The 17,808-nt window shown below is 53.7% G+C and overlaps 1 protein-coding gene across 2 annotated transcripts in view; it reads right to left on the bottom strand.

Moving 5' to 3' along the window:
• AK8 (adenylate kinase 8) overlaps nucleotides 1–17,808 on the bottom strand; it is a 121,869-nt gene that overhangs the window by 52,867 nt on the left and 51,194 nt on the right. Inside the window, exon 10 of one of the 2 annotated variants that reach the window (XM_045771027.2) lies at nucleotides 17,026–17,115. The exons of the other annotated variant lie outside the window; for it this stretch is intronic. Within the exon in view, the coding sequence (XP_045626983.2) occupies nucleotides 17,026–17,115 (90 nt within the window). The remainder of the gene's footprint in view (nucleotides 1–17,025; nucleotides 17,116–17,808) is intronic. 2 annotated transcript variants of the gene reach the window in all.

The raw sequence follows: 17,808 nt of genomic DNA, 5'->3' as shown, positions 1-17,808 counted from the left end.
GTCTCTTCTGCAAACTGGGAAGATAGGTGGCCGTGCTCTGGCCGGATGGCGAGGAGAAGGGGCTACAGAAGGATTTGTGATACAGCTGCTCGTATAAGCAGTCCTTAGAATAAAACCCAGAAAACTCAAACACACCACTTAGTTCCCCTGGATTCCTTTCGCAGGGCAAGTGTGAGCTGAGAGCTCAGTGGACTCTGCTTGGCAGCAGTGGGACCTCCCTGAACCTCAGGGTCCTCCTCTGTGACACCTGCCTCACTGGCTGTTGTGAGGCCAGAAGATGGACTCATTAAAGCAGCCAGATCCATTAGCGGTCTTCCGAAGGGCTGGGTGGGTGTACTTTTAGTCCCTTCCCAAAGTTTATCCAGACTCCCATCAGATGACTGGGATGAGCCTCTGGCAAGAATATGTGACCCTTAGGTTTCAAACCTTTCAGATTAAATTTCAAAAATCCAACGCCTGAGCTTGAACCTGACTTTAGGAGAGTGCTATAGATTTGAGATGGGCTTGCCTATAGAGGAGGTCCCCTAGGTGATGGGCTTGCTGACCACTGATACCCTGGGTGCATTAAGGCCTCCGTTGTGGGGGGGTGAGGGCTGGATTGGGCCAACATTTGTTTCTCCAACAGTCAGGCCCTGTTGGAAAGCAAGCTATGCTCCAGTGAGGCCGCACTGCTGAATGGCAGCCTTCTTGGGGCAACAGGGGGCTTGCTCGTGAGGCTCGGAGCACTGGGGATTCGCAGACGGAAGGCCCTGGAAGGTCATCCCCTTGACCTTTCTGATTCCAAAGTTGAGAAACCAAGGCCTAAAAAGGTCGTGGCTTAAGAGACTTCTGTGACTCGAGGGAAAAATGGAAGACCAGATGGAAACACAAGGAGACTTTTCGAGGGGGTCAGTAGGGGCACGGGGAGGGGGGTGCTGTTTGCAAAGATTTTTAGAGGGAATTTCCCAATTTGCATTAAAAGTTAAAATGTAGGGGGGTGCCAGGGTGGCTTGGTTGTTAAGCGTCTGCCTTCAGCTCACGGTGTGATCCCAGAGTACTGGGATCGAGCCCCACATCGGGCTCCTCCGCTGGGAGCCTGCTTCGTCTCCCACTCACCCTGCTTATGTCCCCTCTCTCGCTGGCTGTCTCTCTCTCTGTCAAATAAATAAATAAAATCTTTAAAAAAAAAAAAGTTAAAACGTAGGGACACCTGCGTGGCTCGGTTTGTTGACTGTCTGACTCTTGATTTTGCCTGAGGTCATCTCAGGGTCATGAGATCGAGCCCCACTTTGGGCTCCACACTCAGCACGGAGTCTGCTTGGGATTCTCCCTCTCTCTCTGCCCCACCGCCCACTCACATTCTCTCTATAAATAAATAAATAAATAAAATCGTAAAAAAAATTTTTTTTAAAAAGTTTAAGTGTACATGCCTTTTGACCCAGCGATCTCATTTATAAGAACTCACACCTAAGATACAATTGCACAGACAGGAAGAGGTGTGTGCACGAAGACGTCCATCTCAGTGTCCCTTTCACTGGTGACGATCAGAAACAAGGTACAATGTCCGTCAGCAGAAAACAGGTTAAATAAAGGACGGTCTGTCTATGCGATGGGATCTGATGTACCCTTCAACAAACCATTTCTACTTTTACTAACTTGGAAAGAGGCCTCTGACAGAAGATCAGGGGAGAAAGCAAGTCAACATACTGTGTGTATGATGTGGTCTAATTTAAATACATACAGACACACGTATACACACAGCATACACACACCCACACATACACACACTCCACACACATGAGAGAGTGGAGGGGCCCCCTTACGCCCTATGAATCAGACCCGATCCCTCACAGAGCTCAGGGCCCTGGAGTCCAGAGAGGCAGGGACCCGAGCCGGTATCCCGGCCGGAAAGGCAGAGGACTCAGGAGACACAGGAAGTGCTGAGAGCTCCAAGGAGGGGAAGACACACATTTCCAGGAAGAAGGTGGAGGGCATACCGATTCTGACTGAGCCCCTCTTTTCAGGAGTCAGGGAAACACAGACCCTCAACTCAGCACTTCTCAGAAGGGCTCACTGTAATTTCAAACTGCTAATTATTGGTGCGTATTTGTTTGCTGCCTGTGTTCCCACCTTCACCCCATCCCCTGAGAGCAGGGGCCCCAGTAAAGTCAGGCACTGTGGAGAAAGAAGAACCCTCTTATACTTCTGGTGGGAATGCAGGCTGGTGCAGCCACTCTGGAAAACAGTATGGAGGTTCCTCAAAAGGATAAAAACAGAGGTACCCTATGACCCAGCAATTGTACTACTGGGTATTTACCCCAAAGATACAAATGTAGTGATCTGAAGGGGCACCTGCACCCCAATGTTTACAGCAGCAGTGTCCACAATAGCCAAACTATGGAAAGAGCCCAGGTGTCCATCGACAGATGAATGGATAAAGAAGATGTGGTATATATATACACAATGGAATACTACTCAGCCATAAAAAAGGAAACCTTTCCATTTGCAAAGATGTGAATGGAACTAGAGGATATTATGCTGAGCGAAATAAGTCAGAGAAAGACAAGTATCATATGTCTCACTCATATGTGGAATTTAAGAAACAAAACAGAGGATCATAGGAGAAGGGAGGGAAAATAATATAAGATGAAATCAGAGAGGGAGACAAACCGTAAGAGATGCTGAACTCTAGGAAACAGACTGAGGTTTGCTGGAGGGGAGGGGGGCTGGGGGATTAGGGTAAGTGGGTGACGGGCATGAAGAGGATATGTGACATAATGGACACGGGTGTTCTATGCAACTGATAAATCACTGAACTCTACCTCTGAAACTAATAATACACTATGTCAATTAATTGAATTTAAATAAAATAAAATTTAAAAAATAAATAAAGTCAGGCACTGTGCCAGCACGTGGCAGGTACTTAATAAACACACTGAATGAATAAATGAATGGATGATGATCGCAGGAGCCAGTGAGTGGTACCATTTCCAAAACCAGAAGGTTCTTTGGTCCCTTCCATGTTTGTGGCAGAACAAGGGATTGTCCTTTGGAGCACAGAACCAGGTCCCAAGGCAAGGGGAGACCACCACGGCCGGCTCTCAGCCATGCCTTTGGGCTATAGCACGGCCCAGCCTCAGATCAAGTAGGGAGGCCCGAGAATGTGAGCTGATGTCTGGGATATTTCAAAATAAAGTCCTGTCGGGGGCGTGGCGGGGGGGGGGGGTCTTCCAGGTGGGTTCAGACACAACTAGGTGGCATGAGCTTGGGTGGGTTCATGGCACTGGGATGGGTCCCTGTAGCTTTCTTTTTTATTCTCTACTTTTTACAAATGTTTAAAGGTTAAAGGCTTCCATTCAAAAAGTAAGGTTTTGTTTAAAGAAAATTATTTAAATGCCTAGAGGAGGTTGGAATGGCCACTGGGAAAGGCCGTCCGAAAGGGACAAATGATGCAATCTCCCCGGAAGGCCATACTTTCCCCCATTAGTGACTCTCCCTTCGGGGGGACCAGGGTGCTGGAGGGAGCCTCCACCCTCCCCTGTTACTGTACCAGCTCCCTGGCCGGCTATTTGCCCAGATCTGCCCTTCTCGGGTAATCTGGGAAGTTGCTCAGACCCTCCCTCCCAAAAGGCCGGCAGTCTCTGTCCCTCAATCTGGAGGAGCTTTCGGAGGGTCCTAGTGTGGACAGAGCTGCGTAAGCCTAAGGGTCTCCTCTACAGAGATGACGGTGCTCCCCCAGTGGGGGCTGGGAAACGCAGCCAGCCCCTGGAACAACCGCCTCTGGACACTGCCTCCTGGGCCTCCACCTGAGCAGCCCTCCCGCCAGCTGGGCAGGCCCTGAGTGAGGGGGGGGAAGCCCGCAGACCCCCGCCTCCAGCGCCTTTCCCGGGCCCACCCCTGCGCCCCCGGCCCCGTACCTTTGTTTGGCTGCTACCTTTCTTTTCCTGAAGGCTATCGACTCATTTTCCCAAACCCACAAGGTCTGACCAGCCAGTTCAGCAAAAATGCAGCTTTTCAGAACAGATCTCGCTGGCTGCGTTCCGCTGGAAGTTTAAAGTCTCCTTGATAATGCTGTCCATTTACCCTTTATCCTCATCTCAGACAGAGATTTTCAGCACGGTCTAAAGTCTTTCTCCACTGAGTCAGGCGCCTCAGGCTTGATTTCTGGGCTTGACAGTTAACATCTCACCCTGCCTATAAGCTACTGCCGAGGGCTACCTCTCCGGAAGGTCCTGTCAACCCTAAATTTAGCAAAGTGCAAGATATGAATATCCCATTATTTCATAAGGCCACACCACATGGTTTCAGGGTGTTTTTTTGTTTTTTTTTTTCCTGAAGATCTTCCATAAAAGATGGCAGTTCTCACATTGACCTAGAGGTGATTAAAATCTCAATCCATTTACTCCCTGCCGGCTGGGCATGCTTGGCACAGGGGTTGATGGGGAGCCATGGTCCCAGGTGAGAGGCTCCCCGGGCCCACACGGGTCCTACTGGTCCCCCACCACTTGACTCAGGACAGAGGGCCCACCCTCTGTCTTGAAAGGCAGGCATTCCTGTTAAAAACCCAGCCCAGCTCAAGCTCCCTATTGCACACCAACCCCCACAGGAGGACAGGAGAGAGTGGTAGTCGAGGAGGGGCCCCCATGAGATGCCCCCGGAAGGATGGACTCTTCTTCCCTGGCTGGGGGTCTGAAGTCTGTCATCATCTGTCAAGTCCAGCACAGAGAGCTGCTGAGTGAGTCAGGGAGGGCCTGGGGAGAGCACCTAGGCCACTCAAGATTTTCCAGGGGAAACTGGAGCCGAGCAAGGGGCAGAGGGACTGGCTCCAGGCCCTGCTCCATCCGGGCCCTCCTGCTGCGCCACACTGCCGCCTGCTGTCCTCGTCCTTGCATTCCTGCACTCACGGGCATGAGGGCCCGACCTGGGACTCAGCTGGGAGGGGTGGGGGGCACAAGGGGGCTGGGGCTGCTGGAGCTGGCCCAAAAAGGCCAGGGCAAAAAGTGGAGAAAAGGAAGTTGCTCCCTCAGTCAGGGCTCATAAGGGTAAAAAGACCCGAGACTGACGGATACGCCCAGAATCAGCTCTTGACCCTCCTTCCCCAGCAGGGCAGATCAGAAAGAGCTGAGGGCCTCATCACTCCCCCTACACACCGCAGGGACACAGCCTTATACCCACGCTCAGAAACCCACTTCTGTCTCCCACACACCCCCCTGCATGCACTCTACACACACCCCTACACAGACACGCTACACACACGCTCACACACTCACCCTACAACACCCCTACACCGCCCACACACCTATGACATGCCTCACAACCCTGCACTAGACACGCGCAATACACCCACTACACGCACATTTACACACACTGATATGGACCCCATGTACAGCACGTACACCCTGTACCCCACCCCCATCTACACCCGGTACATTGCACACCACCTACCCTTGCCTACACGCACCCCCCACAACTACCCCGTAGCTTCTTTCCTTCTTCAAGCCCCCCCCTTGAAATCGAGGTAAGGTGATATTTGGCATTTGTGGAAGACTCAGGATGTACTTCTCTTCCCCCTTCCGGACATCCCAATGTAGCTCCTGGTCCTGCTAGCTGCCGAAGAGGGCAGGTGGAGGGGGTCTTGGAAAGGAACAGGACTCTGAAGGAGAGGGGCTGCTTTTGTTTCTGATTTTCGTTTCCATCTCCTACGAAGGCTTGAAAGAAATGGGGCTCCCACCTCCCACATGCATTTCTTGGCCCAGGACGTGGGTGGGGCCCCTGTAGGCCCCAAATTACTATCACTGTAATTCAGCAAAACTAAACTGCCATTTCCAGGTGACTGTTGCCCGCCCACCCCCGACGGTACTGATTCCTGGCGGCCAAGGCCTGCAACCGCCCCTTGTTGCCACCACCATACCGGAAATCGGAGCCTCTGAGAAAGACCTGCGGCGCCAGCCCCGCCAGGACCCGGGGCCCTGTGTTCCGTTAGTGATGCCGTTTGTTTATTATTTACTGCCACCTGCTGGCCGATCGTGGAAGCTGCGCCCCAAGTGAGCACTTACAATGATAAACAGGACCTTTCCAAACCCTGCATGGGAAATAATGAGGAGAAACAGGATTGTTTGAATTGGTCACACCCTGCAAGCCTTCAGCAGGGAGCAGGCCCACTGGATAGTTTGCCTCCGTGGTAAACACAGGTCACTTGCTCCAGACAAGCTCTTGTCTTGGTGGCCACGAGACGGAACAGACATCTGAGACCCCTTAGGTTCCCAAAGTCCATACCCTAACATCTACACTGCTTAACAACAGCCTTTAAAACTGCTTGGCAGACAGTGATGCCAGGAAATAACAATTTTTTTAATATTGGATTTTTTTTTAAAGTCCGGAGAACTACATTAGCCCTGGGGGCTCTTACCAATCAGGAAGATCTCGCACACTCTTCATCCCTCGAAGGATGGCTGCCCCCTTTCTATCACTTTCTATCACTCCCCTCTCTGCCTGTCTACTTGGGCAAAAAGCAAAGGCAAGATGGGGGCGCCCACACCCCACGGGTGCATCACGGCTGAGAGGCACAGCCTCCCACAGTGCATACAGTTTGTCTACTGAAGTTGTAGATGAGAAAAAAAAAGACCATTTAAAAATAGACATTCCTCTATGAATAAATGGTGCTTCACTTAGCAAATGAATAGGAATTTTAGAAAATGCTCACTTAGGCACACTGTGGATAACAATTTGATAGTTCACCATTCTGATCTTAAAACACACTTTTATGTCTTTCAGTAGAAAATGCAAGTACCCAGGAAAACGAGGAGAGGCGATCAGTCTATACGGGGACTGGGCTCTTTTAAAAGTGCAGGGGTGCCTGGGTGGCACAGCGGTTAAGCGTCTGCCTTCGGCTCAGGGCGTGATCCCGGCGTTGTGGGATCGAGCCCCACATCAGGCTCCTCTGCTATGAGCCTGCTTCCTCCTCTCCCACTCCCCCTGCTTGTGTTCCCTCTCTCGCTGGCTGTCTCTATCTCTGTCAAATAAATAAATAAAATCTTTAAAAAAAAAGTGCAATGTACTAATATTTACCAAACAGCAGATGAAGGGACTTAAGGAACACAGTTTTCCTTCCATTGTAAAGAAGCCGGGGCTCAGAACCAGCTCTTTCCCCCACATCTCACGGAGGGGGCAAGAATGCCATTACCCATGTGATCTGTGAGAGCAAAATCAGCAGTTACGGAGAAATCGGGAAACAACCATGAACCCATTTTTCTGGGATGGAAAAGATACGGCGGGCACATTAATTAACAAGCATGTGAGCTCGGGTCTGTCTTAAGCATGTATTTGTTCAAATACAAGTACTAATTCACGTGATCTTCCTAATAGCCCCATTTTGTGAAACTGAATTAGCAAACTGAAGCCCAGAGAAGTCGTAACTTGCTCAAGGCCACACAGCTCATGGCTGAAGGAGCCCTGATTTAACCCCAGGCAATCTTGCTGAAGCTAGGACGTTTGCTCAATCTCTGCTCTTTACCCGCCTCTCAGGGGAAGGAGCAGCGTGGATTCTGCCCTCCGCTCTGCATCTCTCTCGCAGTGTGCCCTCGGGTGAGTCGCTTTATCTCCCAACTGGGGTTTCTTCCTCTTTAAAACAGAACTGGACTCTAAGGTCTCTGAGCGATCTGCAAGCTCCTACATAGCGACACGCTACCGCCCAGCTCCTGGAGATCTAGAAGGCTGTCTGCTGCACACAGTCCTGACAAACGGCAACGCTCAACTCAAGCCTCCCCCAGCGTGGCAGACTAGCGATGCCCACTCCTCCCATTGAGAGGTAGGCGCTAGTCTCTCCTCTTGAACTTGGGCTGGTCTTATTGACTGGCCTGATGAACAGAATCAGGTGGAAGTTCACTCCGAGACCTCTAAGGCTGGGTCATAAGAAGCCCCGTAGCTTACCCCACCCTCCACGCCTACCCTGGACTCCCTGGGACGCTCGTTCTAGGAGAAGCCAGGCACCACATAAGAAGACTGACCAACCTAAGTCTGCCATGCTGTGAGGAAGCTGAGGCTAGCTGTGTGAAGAGGCTGCGTGGAGACAGACGCCTGACCAGCCCCCCCTGCTCCCAGGGTCCCATTCCAGGCACCAAGCAAGGGACTGAGGACTCTGTCTTGGACATACCATCCCCAGCAGATGCAGGGAGAAGAACCAAGGAACCAAGCTGACACCAGAACCGAGAGCCAGCCGCCGTGCTTGGATGAGCCAGTCCAGTTAGCTCCAGCCATTCAAGCCACGCCAACTGAGGTCCAAGTCAGCACCGAGTGCGGTCATGCCCTCCCTGAAATCCTCATCCACGAAATCAAAAGCACAATAAAGTAGTCATCATTTTATGCCATTAAGTTGTCAGGCAGCTGGCAATAGATACCTGGAGCACCAGAGGTAGGGCGAGCTGGGCCTCTGCTGGTTCCTGGTTACCGCAGGGGCCGGCCCCCGAGGCTGGCAGCAGTCACGGGAAAAGAATATCCAAAATCCACCTACGAAACAGACGTGTGTAGCCCACGGATCTTGCTCCTACTACCATTGCTTCCAGTACAGGGGCGATGGCAACTGCTATCGCTATTGATACTAATATTAATTAGCTATTATTACTAATAGTAAGTATCCAGCATAGACACAAGTCCATTTTATATAGCCAGCAAACCCACGGCTTTGATTCTGTGGAAAGCTGAACCTACAGATGAGGGCACCGTGGCTCTGAGTGACTTGCCCAAGGTCACGCAGCAGGGAAGTGGCAGAGTCTGAACTGGAGTCCGGTGGTGTGAGTCCTGAGCCTGCACCCATGGCAGCTCCCCTGAACCATCTAGGAGTGACCGTGGCTGAGCACCTCTCTGGAAGCCGGTCAGGCTGCCTGCTGCCTTCTGCCACCTGCTCTCCCCTTCGTTCCTCCAGACAAATGGGGTCTCACCTAAATGGAAATGCAGGCAGAGAAGCTTCTGGGCCCCATGCCGTCCAGGGTCAATTGCTGTGTGCTCATTCATTCATTCATTCATAAACATCAGCTGAGCTCCTACTATGAGCCATGCCAGCGCTAGGGACTGCGGAGAAGACCACTGGCCAGGCAGAGAGAGCTGCTGGGAGGACAGACACTGGGGTAGGGAGAGGTCCCAGACGGGCCTCTTACCTCCCCATCCTTCAGCCATGACCAGAAGGCAGGGGTGTGAGAACACAGCTCTGGCAGCCAAGATCACAGAGGCAAAATCAGATGTGTGCACTCAAGGTCTGAGGTGGGAGGTGAGGAGGAGAAAGGCGTCTCTTCCCTCCCCTGCCGCCTCCCCTGGACCCCCTAGGACAGTGGGTGGGGACGGAATAGGTGGCCATGGGCACTTTCCTTTGTACTCTTCCGTCACCGCTCACCTCCCACCTCTCTGCCCCCACCCCACCAATCCCTTCTGTACCCCCACCCTTCTGCCCCCTTCTCAGCAGCACAGGTCGACAGGTGCAGTCCCTCATCTATCACGGCAGTGCAAAGCTCCCTGTGGGGACACCTCAGCGCGCCTTCTGGCTGACAAACCCCAGCAAGTCTCATGTCCCCGATCCGTTTCAGGGATGTGGTGACTGTCCAAAGTGTAGGACCCACAGAAGGTCACTGGGGCAACCTCCCCCTGGATGCCTCAGGTCCCACTCAGCCCGAGGAGAAAGAAGCCAGTGTCAGCTCCCCATCGAGCACATTCTGAGAGGGAAAGGGGCTTCTAGCTGCACCTGCCTCGGGGGTGTGAGTGGCCGCCCAGACGGCTGCACTGGGAGACCTCCTGGCTGGAGAAGGCTGGGGCCTCCGGGTCTGGCCTGTCGCAGACAATTTCACAGCTGAATGGGTTGGAAGCCACCGGGGCTGCCCGTGGAGGGGAAATGCTTCCAGAAGCTCTAGTCAGAGTGCGAAGGACACCATGCACCTCTGGGCTCACCTCAGACTTCGCAGGCATGTCTGGGTTTTGTTTCACTGCATTCTGTAATCTGGATACCCAGCACATCGCAAGTGCTGGATGAACACTCCGGCAGCAAAAACATCTGTGGCTGTCCCTCTTCGGCGACACAGCTAGGTGGTAAGAACGGCGCTGGACAAGTCCCACCCCTGGTGGGGAGAGGTTTTGTTGAAAGGATGCATGAAAGGGGAGAGCCCCTCGCTGCCTCAGTTTCCCCACTGGACCAGCCATTGAACAAAAAGCTTTTTGACCTTTTGGTGACAAACCTTTTGATGATGCCCTGGCAAAGCTTCGTTTTCATAACGTGGAGAGCCAATACACACTTCTGCAATGAAAATCCAGTTTGAAAAAACAAGGAGCCGGACCCTCTGGGGGCACGATCCTGTTGATAAATGGGAGCGCCGACCCCCTTTCTGGCACCATCCTCACCAGTGGGCCCTCTGGCCTCCGAATGCAACCACACTTTGAGACCTGCTGCTCTGTTGGGCTACCTCGGCCACGGCTTCCTCTCAGGCTGAAAAGGCTCCTACCTAGTTTCCATAAGGAAATCTTTGTAGCGGTCCCAGCGGAAAAGTCAAAAGTTTGACTTGAAAAAAGGAGCTACTTCAAAAGCATTGTCAGACCGAGGTGAGGGTTCCTTTAAAATGCATAAATTACAGGGGGCGTCCATTAATCCACCTATAGGCAGCCCCCAGCGGGAGAGCTCTGGGTGGGGGTGCCACAGGGACTCAAGGGGACACATCCGGGGGAGGCGAAGTGAATAAAATACACGCTGAATAAAAGAGCAAATTAATGTGTTTATTACTTCCTGCCTGGACTGCGTGCATGCGTGTGTGTGTGTGTGTGTGTGTAGAAAAATGAAAGAAAAATGCAGAGTTTTTTTCAATAATAAAAAGGGAGTTGCACCGCGGGGCCCCTAAAGCTTGTGAAAAATTAAACTCGACGGATTCAAACTGTCCTATTTCCACTTCAAAAGAGATGAGGCACTGAGCTCTTCCCAACTTGTCTTCAAACGCCCAGCACCCTAGAAAGTTTCTTTAAAAAAATAAAGGCTCCTGCTCCCCCAAGCACTGTACCGGTTACTGTACCCACCGTCTCTTCCTCTTCTAATTATACCCCTGTGAGTCTATTAATCAACTGGTAAATTATTTAGAGAGCCGCGCGCTGTCTTGAGCTGGTACAAACACGCCGCATGCACAGCCCTGCTGCATCGGGCAGAGGTCCCTGGGGTCCCGCCTCCGCCCGCCGCAAGGCTGCGCTCAGCTCGCCCAGGCTGCACCGAGCAAAACAAGCAATCCCGTTCCGCTTACCTCCTCAGACGGGAAGATTTACTTTGTCTTTCAACTCAGCAACTCCTTGTAAGTTTGTAACAAAAGAGAAAAGCTGGTCTATTGTCGAATCTTTAGTGTGCATTTAGTGCTGAGAATATTAATTCCCCCTAAAAAGGGCGGCAGTTTGGCGGAGCTCTGATCCGCGGCCCCTGGGAGGCGGATGCGTGGAAGGCTCCAGAAACACTCGTGATCATGCCGATTTGCGGCCGGTTTGGCTTGTGTGTGTTACGAGGGCTGCGTTTGCTGTGGCGAGGGCTCATCACCAGTAAGGGTGCAAATGAGCCTCGAATTGCCCCCAAATCTCCCGCCTCCGCTCGGTTCGCTCAGGCCAGGAGGGACCTCCTCCAGACAGCAGTGTTCAGGAAAGAGGAGGGCGTGTGGGAGGGGGCACAGGGAACACTCGCTAATGATCTGTCTTCCACGTTACTCTCCCCCCCACATCAGGACTGGCACTCTTAGGGGAAAGTTATTATACCAATTAAATAGCTGTTTTCTCACCTGGAAGTCAGCGTACGCCTGGCATGTGCACCAGGGAATTTGGGCCTTCGGGTAATTGAACTGCTTTAGCTGCTGGGGGTGCCGGTGGGGTGGGTTGGTGACAGAGGTGATGGGACTTAGGATCCCACTGTAATCTGACCCACAGCCCGGCGGGCAGGTGTTGGAAGGCACGGTTCTCTGTGCCTCTCCCGGAGAGCCTCCTAGAGGCTGCCTCAAATGCCACCACTGGGGACACACTCGCGCTGGCAGTCCCCTGACCTGACAATCCCAACAGGTTCTGAGGGCAACGCGGTCAGGTCAAGGCGAACATCTCACACGCTTAGGGCAAAGACTGAAGACTACAAGGACAAGATATGCCTTTGGCTGTTTCTACGCTCTTCCCTGGGTAGCTGTTCTCTAGAGAAAGCCCCAGCAACATTGGAGAAAGGAAACAATGATCAGAGCCAGGCGTAGAAGGCAGCCCTTCTGAACCAAAGAGTCGGTCGTGTACCACTAATTAGACCCAGCAATCTGGAAGGAGGTCGTATCTCCCACCCCCCGCACGCCCAGCCTCTGGACCATGAATTCTGGCTGAAATACCCAAGGAAAGGGGTAACAATAAAGCAGTGCAGGCTTCTTGCTGATGCCTGTTGAGGCCGGTGAGGAAGGCTGGTTTCCACGTGAAGTGAAAACTGGAGAACGGACCTTCCAATGGGCAAAGACGGAACAGGTGCCTTCCTTGGGACACTCAAGGCATCCAGAATGAAGAAATCCCACCCTCCACAAGACCCTTTGGTAGGAATGAAACCCCAGGGAAGGACCTGAGCACCTCATTTGGAGATGGTGACCACTGTCAGTCACCACCGATTTAGACAGGGTTGAGATCTCAGGGCTCCTTCTCCTGATTTCGGGGAGAAAAAGACCATCGGCACACATTGGCACCATACACTCTGGCTATGGGCTCCATCAGCAGCAACCATCTAATTTTAAATGGTATATAAACAGCTGAGAACTGATTTTTTTCCAAAACCCCAGAATAGTTTTTCCTTGTTTCGTACCCATGTGAAAGTGACAGGAGCTTCCCGGCAGCTAAGCCTGCATGATTTAAGGCCTGGCCCCACGTGTCGTGCGCAGCCCAAACTCCCGCCGCCCGTAATGGAGGTTGCCTGCATAAAGAACGCGGCGTGCAGAACCCTGGGGAATAAATTTGTTCTGTTCGCTGCAGCTAGAGTCGGGATGAGTTTAGGAGGTCAGACCTATATATTTCAAAGTCCGGGACACAGAGGAAGCATCTCCCCAACCCTCTGTCCACGGTGCGGTCTCCAAGAGCCTAGGATCAAGAGATTTAGGACGGGCTATGATGGGCCCTGGAGCCCTCTGCCCAGTAAATGTGGAAAGACGGGAAAACAACAGTTATTAATTCTGCTGCTGATTCCAAAGAAGGAGGTGTTGGCAGCACCTGTGAGGACGGAAGAGAACATAACTAATCTGCAGAGGTCACGACTGGGACATAACATCACTAAGTCCCGCAGGGGGGACTAAGAGGAAGTGGCTCCGTGGGGGGAAAGATGACATATCTGGATCTACTCTGCTGTGCTGACGATGGTGGTGACGGTGACCGTGAGCGTGGCCGAGATGCACCACCATCGCAAAGCTGCCCGTCTCTGGGGGCTGCAAGCTCCAAGGTGAGCACAGAGAGAGGGCAAGAGCCTGTGACGGCAGGGGTGCCAGTGAGAGCCGGGCAGGAGGGCTGGCAAGCAGGCCGGCAGTCAGGAGCACAGGGCAGAGTCCCCAGCGCGGGAGGTCTGGTACCCAGAAGGGTACTGCCCGGCATGCAGGGGTGGTGACATCTGCCAGCCCTGCCCCAGGGTGATGGGGCCTCTGAGCCCTTACAAGAATCTCCGCCCCTTCAGCCGAGCTCCCTGAATCTTCTGGATATTGCATGTGAAAACACATGCAGCATAGTGGCCAGGCACTCTCCCTGTTCCCAGGAATGCTGCTGACACCCAGGGCAGAGATATCTGAAACACATCTAGGCTTGTGAAGACAGACGTCCAACAGTCCTCAATAGGCCCCCAAGAACAATGGAGGACCATCACTACCTTGCTCTGCTGGAATTCTGCCAACGAGCTGCAAGTGTTGGGGGGGGCTTGTTGCTCTCAGTGTGGAGGGGACACCTTCTGAGCCCAGGGCAGCATGCTGGCTCCCCTGCCCTTTGCCTCACTCTTCCCCCTAGAGGAGAGTCATTGGCTACACTGGTCCCATCCCTCCAGCTCCCGTCCTCCAGCTGGCTGGCCCTCACCCCCAGCAGGGTTGGCTGCCCTCCCCACGCCAGCTTCCACTCAGTCAGGGTTCTTCTGGGGAAGGTCTGAGGCCGGTCTCCCTGTCCCCACCATTAGGGAGTGGCCATTTACCAGGAGAAGATGTCTCCACTAGCTCGTCCCCAGGCCTAGACTGGGAAGCCACGTCAGGAAGGCCAAGTGTGCCCTCACAGCCCTGCCGCACTTCCACCCGATGCCCCCAGAGAACGCTGGGTCCGCCTCCCACTGGGCTCAGAACTCAGGGTGCAGGGAGGTGACCTGCACCCCGGGCCCAGATGGATGATGCTGGACTCAGCCTCAGGGGGCCTCGGCGGGGCTGCCAACTGCAGTGACTCACAGATAAGCAAGGCTGTGGTGGGCTAAGCAGAGCCTCAGTGTTCAGTCTGACCTTCCCTTCAAAACCAAGTCCGGTCAAAATCATTTACATTTTCTTTCTGTTTCAGCTGCTGGCAAAGAGGCCCCTGCCAGACCTGGGTGGCTTGGGCACCCCTCCTGTGCGAGCCCCTCGCCGTGGCTGTCTCAGCAGCTTCTGCGCGGCCCATAATGAGACCCCGTTAGTGGCTATGAATGTGAATGCACTCTTTGTTATCCCTGCGAGACCGGAGATCGGGATTAGTGAAACGACAGAATTTATTGCTTCTGTTAGGAAGATACGGTAGTGGTTGCTGTTGTGTCTTTAATTTTGTGGGAAGTGCAGAAGCACAGAGCGGCAAGGTCAAGTAAGCGACAGGGCACAGAGGAGACAATGGAGAGCAGAGCCCAGCTTTACGGGACCGGTGCCCCCAGTCTCCTTTGCAGTCACCAAAGAATGTAAAGCAGAAACCAGTTCTGCCTCTTGCCCACCACTGGAAAGACCCTGGGGTTTATTTTCAGTGGTCGGGGAGCCAGGGATCTGAAGGTGCTCCAGTGCTGGCTGTGGAGATGGAGGAAGGGCCTCTGGGAGCTGGAGGGGGTGACGAAGCAGCCGCTCCCAAGAGCCTCCAGAGGGCGCACAGCCACACCTGGAACCCACACCCAGGGGCCAGAACCGTCAGGTAACAAACAGGGGCTGTTTTCAACCACTGAGCTTGTTGGGCAGCGACAGAAAATGAGAGATGGCGGGGACACGGAGGACAGCATCCAGCGCACCATGCAGGGCCGGCTCTCCCCCGACCTGCGCTCCACCGACCCAACCTACCGCGTCAGGGGTGTTCGCGAGCCGGTGCAGGTACGAGGGGACTCATTACGGTGTTTCTAAGGGAGCGCAAATTGGGAAACACCTAAATGGTTACTTCTGGTCACTCTTCATTTTGAAAAAAAAGTCAAAAGGACAGAAAAGCTGCAAGAAGTGTCAGAGCTCCTGCGTGCCCTTGCCGAGATCCGCCGGCCGTGAGCGTGGCCTCCTCTGTCCGGTCACGGTCTTTCTCTCCGAACCACTATGTGCTTGTTAGTGGGGAGATAAATTGTCCTCCAGTCTGTGCAGGGGACTATTTTGCAGCAAAATTTAAAATGATATAGATCTGTGAACTTACTACATTCACCCACTCATTCAACAAACGTTCGTTAGGGTGCCAAGAACCAGTGGCACCCACGCTCGTGAGTGGGGGGAGTGGCATCGAGGGAGGGAGACCGCTCGGGCGCGCTCGGGCACCAGGACTCTCCGACAGCACGCTTGCTGGTCCCCAGGTATGCACACCACGTCCCGCCCCGTGGGAACCCTGTGACCTAGGGTCTCCTATCCCATCTCACCGCGGAGAGGCCTCAGGCTCTGACAGGGGCTGCACGGCTCACGGGGCGGGGTGGGGCGGCAGCTCCGGGATCTGAACCAGACAGGGCAGCACCGAAGCGTGCACTGGCTTGCAGTCCTGCCTGGAGCTTCCGGCTTCCGCCGCCTTCTAGTTACACCCCCACGATGGAGGGATGAACAGACTCGCTTGTCCACCTGCCTCAATGCAGATCACTGTGTCCAAAGGAGCTGACCGCGCCTCGCCTGAACGTCACGCTGGGGGAATGGAGCATCTTACAGGGGGCTTGGGAGAGCCAAGCCGGGATATGGTCCCAGGGGGCCGTCAAGCTATTGGGTTCGGACAAGCTGGCTGCTCTTGGGCGCGCCCCCCAAAGTGCTCTACCCAGAAGATGGTAGGAGAAGACAACCAACAAGGGCTCTGCTGGGGGTGTCTTCATCAAGGCACGCATCCTCTCCACGGGGGGCAGCTTTTGTTCGGGGTTTTCTCCAAAAGGATGTGTTCACATCAGACTTGGTGACTGCACAGAGGAACGACAGCACTTTAGATAGGAGGGGAAGATGTGGGTGTGTGCAGTGCACTGCCCGGGGAGGGAACGCCGGGTCCAGAGGGGCTCAGATGTGAACCAGCCGTACGGCCTCAGCAGCCCGGCCCCTTCTCCCTGACTCATTTGTGGCCTCAGGAAATTGACCTAGAATGACCTCAAAGGCGCCCTTCTTGGGGGTTGACAGAGAACGCTTTCAGACGGTAGATCACAGAGGGGCCTGGAAGGAGGATGTGGCCCAGCCTCCCTCCTCCAAGTCCACTCAACCAGCGGCCACTCAACCCTGGTATCTGCAAAGCTGTCTGAACCTTCTGGCTCTTGACTTCTGATTAAATCAGAGTATTTGCCCACAGTACTTTTCTATGCCCAATAATCAAGGATGTGGGCAGCTGTGTGGCCTTGTGGCTCTCAATTTTAAGTGTTCTCAGTTATGAAAAGCATACATTCTTGAGAAACAGAAATACCTCAGCCTCCAGGAATAACACAGCATGTCTGCATTTCCCCGGCTCGGGACGGGGCTGGAAGCCAAGGGGCCCTGACAGGGAACAAGCGCAGAGCCTCTGCTACCGGGAAAGCCCAATCTCCATTTCCCAGCTACCGTCCCCGGCCAAGCCCCCCGGTGCCCGGCGAGCCTCACACGGAGCGATCTGCCCCCCGGAGCCCATATGGCCATGGCTGCTGAGCAATGTGTGGCCTACCTGCCATCTCCTTCTGAAAATAGGGCTGGATGAGCTCGCTGAATTTTGACTTGTCTGCTACGGCCTCTTTCAACAGTTGCCCACAGTGGACTGGGGGAGAGAGGAACAGAAAGACACCCATTAAATTTTAAACAGAAGGAAGAACAAGAAAAAAGAAGCCCTAGTGCTGCCTGCTGGGGGAAGAAAAGGTCACTGAAAAAAATATAAAAGGGTTTTTCTGAGTGTGAGTGTGTGTCCAAGTAAAAGCAAATATCAAAAAGGACCTGGGGAATAAAGGAGCAGCTGAGGGGGAAGGTACAGAATGAAAAGGAATGCATTTGGCAAGGAACGGATTAAAAATGGACGGTGCAGGGAGGACACCGACGAGACGTGCCCGCAGAAGAGCTCCCGCGGGGCCCCGCTCAGCCTGGAATCCCGATCCCATCTCTGGCTGGGGCTGAGGAGTGACGCGGGGCGGGGGGGGGGGGGGAGAGCCGCCTGTGTACTCGTGTCTACGCCATTGTTGCGCCAGGGAGACCGGGGGAGCTTGCTGTCCCCACAGCCCTTCCTGCAGGCCAGGTGTTTCCATGGGATGCTGGCTATGTTACAGGAGAGATGGACACACTCATAACTAAGGCAGCTCGCAGGAGCTGCCCAGCCAGTAGCCACTCACCCTCTTCGGGTGTATGGCCTGTGCAGATAGGAGTCTTTCTATCGTGAGCCCCATGGCATCACCAGACCCCAGCCGTGGCCACCACACAGGCACCGGGAGCCAGCGCGGCTGAACAAACCCAGCCTACACTG

This window comes from Ursus americanus, chromosome 18 (assembly GCF_024610735.1).
Source record: "Ursus americanus isolate L20-20 chromosome 18, mUrsAme1.1.p, whole genome shotgun sequence".
In the NCBI taxonomy this organism is placed as follows: Eukaryota; Metazoa; Chordata; class Mammalia; order Carnivora; family Ursidae; genus Ursus; species Ursus americanus.
The sequence above is the reverse complement of the archived record's forward strand: the minus strand, read 5'-3'. Positions and strand labels throughout refer to the sequence as shown.